Source organism: Opisthorchis viverrini (genome assembly GCF_000715545.1).
Source record: "Opisthorchis viverrini unplaced genomic scaffold opera_v5_270, whole genome shotgun sequence".
NCBI lineage: Eukaryota > Metazoa > Platyhelminthes > Trematoda > Opisthorchiida > Opisthorchiidae > Opisthorchis > Opisthorchis viverrini.
Window position 1 is genome coordinate 361,445 of NW_008751922.1, and position 11,928 is coordinate 373,372.

Sequence of the window (11,928 nt, forward strand, 5' to 3'; positions counted from 1 at the left end):
ATATATATATATATATATATATATATATATATATATATATATAAACTAGACGAATCTTATGGTTGTGCGGCAGTGAAAGATCAGTGCCAACACCGATTTTGCTGTCTTTGATGATGATGATGACAGCGCCCAAACTCATAGAGAAAGACGGTTGCCATTTCTGACCAAAGCCTCCCAGTCAAATACTCGACCTCGATCTGCCGGTGATTAGATTGTAGGTATTTACAGATTTTAAAGGTACTGCGGTCTTCCGCTGATCGAGGATAAATGAACCCCTTTATGCATCGTCCGGCGGCTGGAGACAGCGTTCTTCGGATGAGTCACTCGAAACATCTCGAATTTGTAGTGGCTCAGCGGTAGAGGCTTTTCAGTTACCGTACACTTCCTAAGATTAGCGTGGCAACTATCGGTCGGGCAGACACCTCTATTCCCAGATTTTATTCGACATATCTTGTCTCGTTAAGCAGGCTGCAAAAAGATCTATACACGTTTGCAACAAACTACCTTCTCTCTATAGTTAGATAAAGGTAGCGTTGAATGCTGACCACAACAAAACGTTCCCTTTTTGTGTTCAAGGTTGTCGCAGCCCTCCAGCGACCCTCCGATTTCCGTCACCTTCTTCCACCCGGGGCCTCAGAATCGGAAGCTACTGACCATGGCGATGTGGACATGCGCCAAATGTCAGCCATACGACCGGATCTAGCGGGGCGGCCCCCTCCAATAACTCAGCTCACGAGTCCCATCAATTCCAGCCGAATTTCCGCTGCTCATCCCTCTGCTGTATCAACTCATCCAGATGGTGTCACCTTGAAAATCCAACCACCCAGTTCACTACACACCACATCCATCGATCCTCGCTCGGCTGGACAAGCGAACTTCTCGATGGCTGATGTAAACATTCCTAAGTGTGGATTCGCGAGGGTTTTTCGGTGATGTTAAGAAGTTTACTCTTGTAGTTTATCTTTTGTGAAGACCTGGAATATATTTATCGTATGATTCTTGAATCGCCCTCAAACCTTTAGCCTTCAGCGCTTGGTCATTAATCTTCAACCGCGCCGATGTATATAGTATACGCATCCTTGCTACTGATCAAAATCGCCTTCTTCTCGGGAGCGCACTCCCTCGGAAGTGGGGCGGACAGGTCTTTTTACGCTTTATATACAGGTGTTTTTCCGTAGAACTCGCGATCGCTCAATGGTTGAAGCACAAAACTGCCAACCAGAAGGTCCGTGGTTGGAACCCGACTCCGGCATTTCGACTGACCCTGTTTAGACTCGCACAACGCGCCGAATCAGTGCTGCAACTGAACGACTGTTTGTTCATATTAGAAGCCACAATTTGACGTAATTTCAGTGGTTTATCGAAGGTATTATCTTCATTCAAGTGGAAGATGGATCCAACGCTTTCTCGCCAATGGTTTGGCCGGCGTAGTTGGCCATTCTTGCGTGCTGTCGTGCCACTGCACGTCTGGAACATAAGCATCCATCTTTCAGATGCCTGGAATTCCATCGGTTGTTCACCAGACCCTTCTGAAACCATTCCGCTAGTTTGCGCGTCGATTTCCAGTGTCTTCGCAATGAAGACCGGGCACCATATATGTTTTTCGGCTCAAGAACCTTTGAGACACTCCCATCTGGTTGTTAGAGTCTTACTGGTGCCTGAAACCCCACTTGATTGTTTGGATAGATCCCCATTGTTTCTGGTGATTTCATGTCTTTAAATTCAACGGATGTTCAAGCTACCCGGTTGAAGGCTTTTTACTCTCACTTTCCTTGCCGATGGCTTGCCTGAACCGAAAGCATTTTCTCCCCTTAACGGGAACATCTGAAGATGGCACCAAAAACAGAAGGGAAAAAGTGCCTTTGTTCCTTGAGGTTTTGCGTGTTGAGGAAGGACCCGACTGAATGGTCACATCTGAACAGGCGATGTCGTTTTCATGCTTGAGCGATGTGATTGGTCTGTCCATCGACCCAGTAACTGTCCTGGTGGTCAGATGTGATGATTCAGATGCGTCCAGCATGCGCTGGTGGAGTAGCGGTAGCAGTTTCACCTCGTATGTCAGATGTCCGGAATTGAAGCCCCGGCATGGCCAAAGATATACACTGCCGATGAGCTCTAATAAGAGTGGAAATCGAGTTCAGTGCATTCTATTTGATGTGGACTCACCAGAATAATTGTGCCAGGACAGGCGGAGGATTTATCGAACGTGAGTGATGTGGGCGCTAATTCCAGCGAGATGGCCCAAGTGGTTAGAGCGCGAATTTACTGACCGGAAGGTCCATGTTTCGGACCCGACCTCTGTCTCTCGACTTCTCCTGTCTAGGCTTGAGCAACCTGGCAGTATTCCAGCCCTCGTGCTGCCCTCGGGTGGCATGGCAGCTAGGCACTTGAAGTGTGCTACAGCTGTGCGTTTTTTCTAGCAATCCCGCGGCCGCCTGTTTCCACATGCTCTGTCTCAATCCAATTGCTGAGGCTGAAACGGATTGTTGTGGGTAAAGCGATGGTTTGCGGATTCAGCTGTCCCGTATGTCGTTCCTGCGTATGCGTAGATGATCTTTTCTGGTGGATAGGTCTAATCAAGGAGCACTGTAGACTCCTTAACCAGAACGTGTTTCTTCAGTAACAGTAGTTGCTTACACAAAGCGTTCAGAGTGGTTCACCAGTTTGTTATCCTTCCTTACCATGCTTGCTCTGTTTTCCCAGGCTGAAGCCGCCCTCAGGTTTGACGACGATGATGATGACGATGAGGATGATATACAGATTATCCGTTCTCGCCGTCCACGTGCTAAGCGACAATCGACCGCAACATCTGTTGTGGTTTCAACAAGCGCCTCCGCGGTGTCTGCAACGGGTGATGCGGGGAAAATGTCAGTGGCTGGTGGCAAACTCGGTCAACTTCAAGCCGAGCTGCCCTCGGTGGATTTCGTCACAAATCGACTCGTGCCTCGGTTGACCACGGCTAATGTGGCCGATTTGGTGCTGCTTAGGTAGGTGTTGTTTCAAAGCTGCTTGTCGCAGGTGCTCTGACATTAACGCTTTTAATGAACGTAGAATTCAATTCAATTTATTCAATTTATCAGCTACAATCCAGTTACCAGGGGCACATTGGTTCCAGCTGATGCAGTTTTGATCACCCAAAAGCGGGACACACAACCAAGCTTTTGAGGGATCGGCGTGCGTCGCCCTAGTAAAGATTTGCTGGTATGGCCTTTTTGGCACCAATAAGATCTACCGATTTCGAAGATATCCAGTGTTCATTGTGTCGAGTCAGATGGGTTGGACAAACGTTTCTGGAAGCTGAAAGCACTGCCCCTTTAACTCGCCTCCATTCAACCTCCAAGCAGTTTTCGTCATCTACGTGACTGCGCGTTCTCAATAGCTTTCTAGCCAGATTAGCTCGATACTCTTTAGCTACTGAAACTTGTCGAAGTTAACGAACGGGAACTGCTCTCTTTTGACACGCGTGGTGCTTGCTTGTGTTAAGCGGGCCTGCACGATGGCGTGATCAGAGTCAGTTTGCTTACCCCAGAAGGAACGACAATCCTTAACTGAGGCTCTCCTTTCGTAATTGATAGCCGCATGGTTCATGACTGTTTTGTGGTGCGTGGCCTCCGAAATAACTCAGTGTGAGCGTTTCTGTTGGAAGTTCGTACTGGCCAGGAACAGACGATGATCCGCACACAACTGAAGAATCCACTCTCCATTATCCGTACGCTTAGCATCGACTCCAAATTTACCAACCAACTGGGCTTCTTCCGGACTTAGTCGTCCAACTTGGGCATTCATATCACCCGCCAGGATTACTATGTCAGTCCTTCTTGCCCGACCGAAGCAGTCGTGACAGATCTTGATAAAACTCGCCCCTCTTAGTCTCAGAACTGCCATCTGTTGGGAGCATACGGTGATACGACAAACAAACGCCGTTTACCGCATCGATCTGCGTTAATCTTAATTGAACCAGACCACCGGACAGCGCATAGGTGACTCGGGTCCAGTCCAGTAAGACGCTTTTAGCCTTGGGGATGAGTGCAATTCCCACACCGTAGATACCACGAACCCTTGTGTCAGGATCACCGGATGCTACCTAATTTCCGAACATGTCCTCACTCCAAGGCTTGGATGCATGTCCCACACTCTACCGTTTTCCAGTGATCAAAACTGCAGCAGCTGGAACCAATGTGCTTATGGTACACGGATTATAGCTGATAAATTGGTTGATTGATTGACTGGTTGATTGGTTAACTCTGCTGACTATGGCCTCCAGCAATGTAGTGCGGTTGTCGTGCATTTCCAAAGGGATATCATGACGAAATCGTTCCGCGACTTTCCACGTGGCACATTTTTACTACATGTATTTATTAACAGTTGCACCATGTCAGTGTATTTACACCTGAACTAAACAAACGCGAGGATTTTATGAAAAATCAGTCATTTTTGGGTGATTTATACAAAGTGTGGGAACGTGTGTAACTGTACGCCCTCACAACTCTATCCTTCGTCGTTAGGGAAATCATCCACCTCCCACCCCCTTTAGACTACCCCGTGAAATGAAGATTAAAACTGCTGTCATATGCATACTCCTGCTTACTTCCAGTATGGTCACCCTCCCCGATCAAATGCCAGCCGCTTTCCAGTCAACCTATACGCCGATTGCTGCAGCTGGTACTTCAGCGCAAATTCGCCATCTGGCACGCCTGTTAGCTGTGCAGTTGGTTGTCTGGGCCGGCGAAGCCAGCCATCCCGATCCGACGGAGAATCTGAGCCAACTGGAAAGTCTGTTACGTCCGTCACAAGAAGAGTTGGAACAAATGGCTGGACCAGGGATCAAACGACCCTCTAAGCTGGATGCCTCAGATGCCGCGGGACTGAAGGATGGAGTTCGAGTTAAGAAACGCCGAGTGGTAAATTGTTCTCATGATCACCTCCTCTTTCTCTCTTTCTACTTTTCTTATCGAATTCAGTTCGTTTCGCCAGAGTTTTGTTCCCGCTGTAAGGGACCGTAGGGATGATGCGGAAGAGTATGGGTAAGCCTGTATGGAATGAACTCTATCGAGGTTTCGCACAAATACACGGCCAGAGGGATGCATGAAGTATGCAGATGAGCACGACCATGCAAGCGGTAGACAGAGTCGAAACCTAACGTACAACACAAAGATGGTCTGTCGGCAGTACCACGTGCTGTGCTAAATCTTGGAGACGGACTCCTCTGGAGAAGAGTCACCACAGCAGTCTTGCGTGGGATGGGCTTCTCGGCCGTAGCAGCACCTGAGTGCGAGCGGTAAAGAGGGATCCTTATGGAGTTCCGCTTAACACCACTAGATTAGGGTTTCGGAGATACTGAGGACCTCTGTAAACCATCTGCTCACAAAGATTATGTCCCCATTCCATAAAGCGTGATAGATCAGACCGCTTCAGGGCATACTCTGTCCTTGCATTGGAACGGGACATCGTGCCTTTGCCGTAAGTGTCGGTGGACAGTAGAAGCTATTCTATCCTTCCCTGCTTGTGAGGTGACTTTGTGGTCTGCCAGTTCATAGGAGACGAAGGAACTCGTCTACCACATCGGTTGGATGGTCTGCAATCACTCGGTCTTTGTCCTAGAAGCAGTCTGTCCCCTGAACCTTCATAGGTGATGTGACTACTCATGGGTCACATAGTCCAAGGACAGTCTGGTTAGTAATTGCGTGGGTGGGCTAAGGTCTGCTGACTTTCCCAGCCGCGTTCGCAGGTATAAGCCTTTATCGAGTTGTGGCCTCTTTTGACACATTACAAAACCTGTCAGCAGGCTCACTCCGATTAGCCAATAAATTTATTTTTCCTCGTGGATATTTCCAGTCGGTACTCATTCTAGACACCAGCCGACAGCTGCTTACCACTTTTAACTCAGGGCTGGTTTCAATTGATGTGGAAGCCCCTGACTGAACACCGGTGTATAGCTGCTCATGGTTTGAACCGACTGTCTGGGCTTGGGCAAGCCGACGGTATCTCAGCCCTTTTGCTTCCTTCGAGTGTCCGCTACGCAACGGAACTGTTTTACAGTCGAACAGCTATTTCTTATTGATTACACTTCATCCTTAACCGGCTAGCAGAGCTGAAGCGAATGACTGGTATTCACAATAAACCCGGACCATTCTTAGTAAGTGGTACATGCCTCAAACTGCTTGTCCAGTGGATCGTAACCTCGAATTCCGCGATTGCCACAATCGGTTTACGACTGACTCTGGATGTGGTGACCATCACCCAGAACGACTGGCAGTTTTGTCGGAAAACACCAACTTTTCCTGTCTCGTATGTTTTGTCAACCCTATCGCCCCCCCTGACACTTGTTGACGAATAGCTGTGTGAATTCACGAGTCACTTGTTTCTTATTCCATTTTTTCAACCTTCTTGTTTAAGACCACTGTCGGGGACAAACCTGGTGCGGATAATGATGCGGAAGATGAAGACGCCATGATTCGGGCAAACGCAGCTCGTCGAATGCATGGCGCTGCACCAATGAACATTTCCACCGTGATCAACTATGGCCAACAACCAATCCCGGTTAGTTCAGCTTCGAACTTGGACAATGCACTTTTGGGTGGATTGACTTCCGCCCCAATCTCCGGTCTGCCACCCATGTTCCCACCAAACGTTCCGCCACCAGGCCTTGGCGGATCGAATGTGATTTTACCTACATTCGACCCATCACAGCCTCCCCCACCATTGAGCGCAGTGCCACCGCATTCCGTGCCATCCGCTAGTGCCGCCTTCGGACCAATGGTTGCGACCGCTCCAACAATTCCGGTGCCTGTGTCAATTCCAGAGATTGTTCGTAAGTGCTTTGTTTCTGTTTCAACTCTTGTCACAAAACTAGAGTGATTGCGGCGAAATCCAGTGACGTTCATTCACACCAAAATTGTTTTACTTTCTCAGCTCCGGCAAGCACTATTCCAGCTCGACCATTCTCTCTGGACGCGGTCACCACGCCATTGCCGCGCGCACTCCAACGTCAGCTGGCCCGGGATGCCTTTCAGCGTATTTTGGATGGATTCGAAGATTCGACAGCACGCCGGATTCCCGTTGGTACGGACAATCAGCTCCTACTAACCAGCATAGGGGGAACGGAACCGGGGTCGACAACACAGCAGCTGTGTAGAATGAAACTGCTTACCCGTTTAACCACCCGTCGGTTCGGTGGGAATGAGTTCTACAGCAGTGAGTTTGAACACTACTCATCCCAATTCAATTGATCCCTACTTCGACCTTTTCTGCCACTTCGGCCTTTTCCGCCATGTTATTCGTTGCAACTGTCATGCTAGTGTTGGCAGGTCAAATACAGATTTTACTCAATTGACGTAACAGCCACAAGCCTGCTAGAAGGCATGTGGGGCCCACTGATACGCTGGGTTCGCCGTATACTCTTTTTTAAGTCGATCCTAACTGCTGCATTTCGGCTGGTGAATCCCCGTTAATGATGCCTTACCTATTACTACGAACGTGGCTTCATCACCAAATTGTTTCTGCCATGCTATTCGTTGCAACCGTCATGCTAGCGTTGGCAGGTCAAATACAGGTTTAACTCAATTAACGTAACAGCCACAAGCCTGCTAGAAGGCGTGTGGGGCCCACTGATACGCTGGGTTCGCCGTATACTCTTTTTTAAGTCGATCCTAACTGCTGCATTTCGGCTGGTGAATCCCCGTTAATGATGCCTTACCTACTACTACGAACGTGGCTTCATCACCAAATTGGTTTTTCTGGTAAAGCTGCCTCATTCTACGACCTCTGTCTCTCTAATCGGGCGTGCAACTGGCACTTTTGAAACATGCGACTGCGACCGTACGCCCTCTTCCTGGTATGATTTCATCAACCGCAGTTGGTCATATTAAGAGGAGTGGCAATTTCAAGGAACTGAGCTCTAGAGCCACCTCAAATTAGACCAAGGCTCTCACCCAAGAATGGGGGAGCTCACACTCGTACCAAAGATGAAAGGGGTTGCTCGACGAGAGCTAGAAATGGAGCATGGTCTTCTGAATTGGTCCTCTCAGGCGAGCGGCTGATCAGTGTTTTTGATGGACTCAATTATGAACTGGATAAAAAAAACCATTGGTCTTCCGTTTGCTTCTCGGGATTGACTCCTCAAATGAACGCTGTTTGTCCGTGCCTACTTCAATTCCATCACTTAGTTTCACAATGAAGTTCGATAGGCGCACGAACATTTCGCGGTATTTGTCATGTTACTTTTTCATACTCATAGTGTTCCCTGGATGTTCGTCTTCTCAACTCTGCCTCCAGCCCAGCTGTTCATTCGTGTCTTTCTCTGCACTCTTCCTCACTATCGTACACCGCCCCCCTTGTATTCATTCTATTTAGTTTTGATTGATTATGCCATCAAAAATCTACGCCACGGATTTGAGCTTTTATCCAAATTACTCATGCAAGAGTATTGTCGTTTTCGTGGCTTTCAACTCTCGGAATTCGGTAACTTTTTGATTGCTCGACGTCGACAACTGGCACGTTTGAGGGGCAGATCTCGGAAACCCAGCACATCTACTGGGGGCGGTCTTGATGATTCTGCTGATGACGAGCTCAAGCGGGGAACCGAAGTCAGTGAGCGTGAGCCAGAACTTTCCAATCCATTGTCGGAGGAAGAATTAGAGCGGGACTTTAGCCGGGACGCTGCCGGTTCTACGGACGATCAGGTGACTGAAGACTCTGGTCAATTTCTTGACTCTCCGACTGCCTCACCCAGGGGGCTTTCAGGCAGCAGTGAGGGTGTAGATAACAAGCAATCTGCCCTAAAGACGATAAAACCGGAACCACGCGACAGCAAAGCCCGCCTGGTTTCGTCCCCGGATGATCTTGGCTGCTTATCGTTTTACGATTGCCTGCTGATCGATGTACTTCAGCGACTCTCACATCCGGACGTCCGCCAGAGGTGAGGATGGCTTGCCACTGCCGTACGGTTGGGTAGCCCGTCTTTTTATTTCGTTTGCCACAGATGTTCCATCTTTATTTAGGGCATATTAGTAGCGGAGTTGAACAGCTTATCTTTGCGAGCAAAGCAGAGGTTGCACAATGAACCTCCCTCACCGTCTTCCCCTGATTTTTGATGGACAGTGGTCTGTCATTCTTTGCAATCAACGGTTTTCACTATCGCCATAGGCAGCATCTGATTGATAACTTTAGTCATAGAAGAGCAACTTTCCCTTTGGGAAAAATGAGATGGAGGGTGAAACTGATGACGCCCATTCCCGAGGCTTTTGAGATATTTCTTAACAGTGGATCGGTAGCCTGTGAACAGCACAAAGCTGTTGGAGCGTAAGAGCATCAGCGGGGTAGTTCTACCGCTGTCAGCTTAGAGTCAACTTTTGGAAGTTGATCAACGCAAATAACGGGGAGACTTCAGCCAATAGTACCAGTGATACTGCGGATAAAGCAGTGATAGGAAGTCGAGAGTGATATCAGGCATTTAGAATGGAGTTTTACAGGGGCCATTCGATCTCACCTTGTCAGTTTCGGCTGCCACATATGACAGGTTCGTAATCATTGCGTGTGCCTTGATAGTGACTACTTTTTCACCTGGGTCAGTGATTAGAGCGCGAATTTATTGACCGGAAGGTCCGAACCCGACCTCTGCCTCTCGACTTCCCCTATCTAGGCTTGGGCAACCTGGCAGTATCCTAGCCCTCGTGCCTCCTGGTGGCATGTTAGCTAGGCATCGAAAGGGTGTTACAGCTCTACGATATCTTTCACCTCTCACAATGCAATCGTATTTTATGCAGCCGATAAACCCAATAAACTAATCCACAATTTCGGCTCCTCACCTTTGAACTCCAATGGTGTTTGGTGAATCATTATCTTTCCTATGGGGTTCTCTTCTGTACGCGGATCAGAGTTGATTTAATTATACTCTCCCCAGTTCCCTCAAGCTGCGGCTAAGTTGGCGGTTCATAGCCACTACCCACATTATATAGCTCACTACGAACGGGTAATAACCGCCTCCAAGCTGTTTTGTTCGATTCCGCACAAATGAAATGGCCCCTAGTTCGAAAGAGATTGGCTCAATTGTCTTCGAATTCCATCGTTTTTTCCCCGTCTTTTAGCTACTTCGGGCGCCTCCTAATAGAGGCTCCACTTCTGACTGCCGGTGCTTTGAGTGTCCTGAAACGCTATTGCTGGAGTGCTTCCCAAGCAGGCTACGGTTTCCAGGTGAGTTCTGATCGACTCACGTAGATGTTTCGCGCGCAGATAAAACGGATTTCCTCGTTTTTGAGAGGCCCAACTGCTGTGTGGCCTCTAGATGGATGACATGTCCCAGTTGGTTCCAAACTACTTCAGACATCTTTTATTGTAGATTTGTTAGGAAAAAAATAGGCCCCGTTCCAACTGTGCCATGGCACTCAGCGGCAGAATTTTCCATCACACTCCGCAGCTGTAGCAGAGGTCTTGCTGTAGAATTAACCTTTCGCGGCTAAATGCACGAGAATTCCTAGTATGTGCAACAAGTGGACCTGACCCAAAGACTTCTGGTCAGTCCACAGGTTTCCTGAAACAGGGATTTCGTCCTGTGTGCTGATAAGCCGAGAAACGGTGTACAACTCTGTTTCATCAGCAGTGCACATCCCACAAAATCTCAGAGGGTTTTCGTCCTGTGACCTCCTGACTAGCAGTTTGAACAAAGCCGTTTTTGTCCATTACCGGCTGATCAGGAATGTAGTTAGCTCTCACTTACACAGGATATGGTGCGACTCATCTTTAGGTCACGAAATCCACATAACTAGGTCACACAGGTTGACTGGCTCCTCAAATGGGAGATTCACTCATCATGTGAATATCTCCAGCTTCATGAACTGCTTATGGATTGGGCGAAATGGCCCAAGTGGTTAGAGCGCGAATTTACTGACCAAAAGGTCCGTGGTTTGAACCCGACCTCTGTCTCTCGACTTCTCCTGTCTAGGCTTGGGCAACCTGGCAGTATCCCAGCCGTCGTGCAACCTTCGGATGGTATGACAGCTAGGCACCGGAAAGGGGCTACAGCTGAACGATTTTTTATGGATTGTTGTTCCTCCAGTGTGTTAATCGGTTTCTATACTTCAATCTCCTTATGGAGGGTATGTCGGATTCCGTTCGTCCAAGTTAAATTTGATCGGCTACTGATCCTCGCTGAGAACCTACCAATCGTGTCTACCCTAAGCCAGTTGTATTTGAGCAAGAATAGATCGGCCTCGTGAACTGTTTTCCATCGGAATCTTATCTCCTTACGCTCGACCTTTTTCCATTTGTAACAGGTACTGCGTACCCTAATTGAACTTCGTCCAGTCGGACAACGGGAGGATTTATTGTATATGCTTCTCAACTTCTGCGCAGTCGATGATACTGAGGTTCGAAAGGCTGCCCTTTCGGCCACACGCGAGCTTGTTGCTTTGAATACAGGATGGCAAGATCACATCGAGGTGAGCTGTACTGGGTTGCCGACCTATTCGCTGACCTTGTTTCATCTGCAATAGCCACAGCGGGACAGTGAACAAGATCCCCCAGTGCCTTTACATCGTCTTATTGACCTTAGTGGCTATTGTTTAAGTCATTACTGCCGCTAGGGTATTCATGATGAAGATTGAATATCACATCTTATGCTCAACATAATTTTCGGATTTCGTTCTTTAGGCTTTCGCCATCAACTCGTTGAAGAAACTGCTACAGCCGCGACCCACGGCTGACATATTCCCGTTTAGTACACAGCCTGTTATCCCGCCATCGTGGAATGATGAGGCTTGTCAAGCCTGTGCTCATCTCTTCTTGGGTTTGATGCCTCAAATACCAGCCTTGATGCATGAGTAAGTCTGAGTTGTCACGTGACAATCATTGTCCATTTCCGTGTGTATCACATTCGCATCATGGTGAATTATTGGTTCTATCAAATGCAGTGGTTCCCCCCCCCCCCCCCCC

At 48.3% G+C, this 11,928-nt stretch overlaps 2 protein-coding genes across 2 annotated transcripts in view; one reads left to right on the forward strand and one right to left on the reverse strand.

Annotated features, from left to right (window-relative positions):
* Window positions 1–11,928, forward strand: part of T265_09261 (hypothetical protein) — a gene marked incomplete at both ends in the record, with an annotated part of 40,209 nt that overhangs the window by 10,366 nt on the left and 17,915 nt on the right. The window contains 9 exons of the mRNA XM_009175286.1: window positions 577–891; window positions 2,704–2,987; window positions 4,595–4,901; window positions 6,397–6,811; window positions 6,913–7,194; window positions 8,353–8,917; window positions 10,086–10,191; window positions 11,271–11,435; window positions 11,647–11,816. Of these exons, the coding sequence (XP_009173550.1) occupies window positions 577–891; window positions 2,704–2,987; window positions 4,595–4,901; window positions 6,397–6,811; window positions 6,913–7,194; window positions 8,353–8,917; window positions 10,086–10,191; window positions 11,271–11,435; window positions 11,647–11,816 (2,609 nt within the window). The remainder of the gene's footprint in view (window positions 1–576; window positions 892–2,703; window positions 2,988–4,594; window positions 4,902–6,396; window positions 6,812–6,912; window positions 7,195–8,352; window positions 8,918–10,085; window positions 10,192–11,270; window positions 11,436–11,646; window positions 11,817–11,928) is intronic.
* T265_09262 (hypothetical protein) overlaps window positions 3,809–11,928 on the reverse strand; it is a gene marked incomplete at both ends in the record, with an annotated part of 11,361 nt that continues 3,241 nt past the window's right edge. Inside the window, 2 exons of the mRNA XM_009175287.1 lie at window positions 3,809–4,084; window positions 10,883–11,068. Of these exons, the coding sequence (XP_009173551.1) occupies window positions 3,809–4,084; window positions 10,883–11,068 (462 nt within the window). The remainder of the gene's footprint in view (window positions 4,085–10,882; window positions 11,069–11,928) is intronic.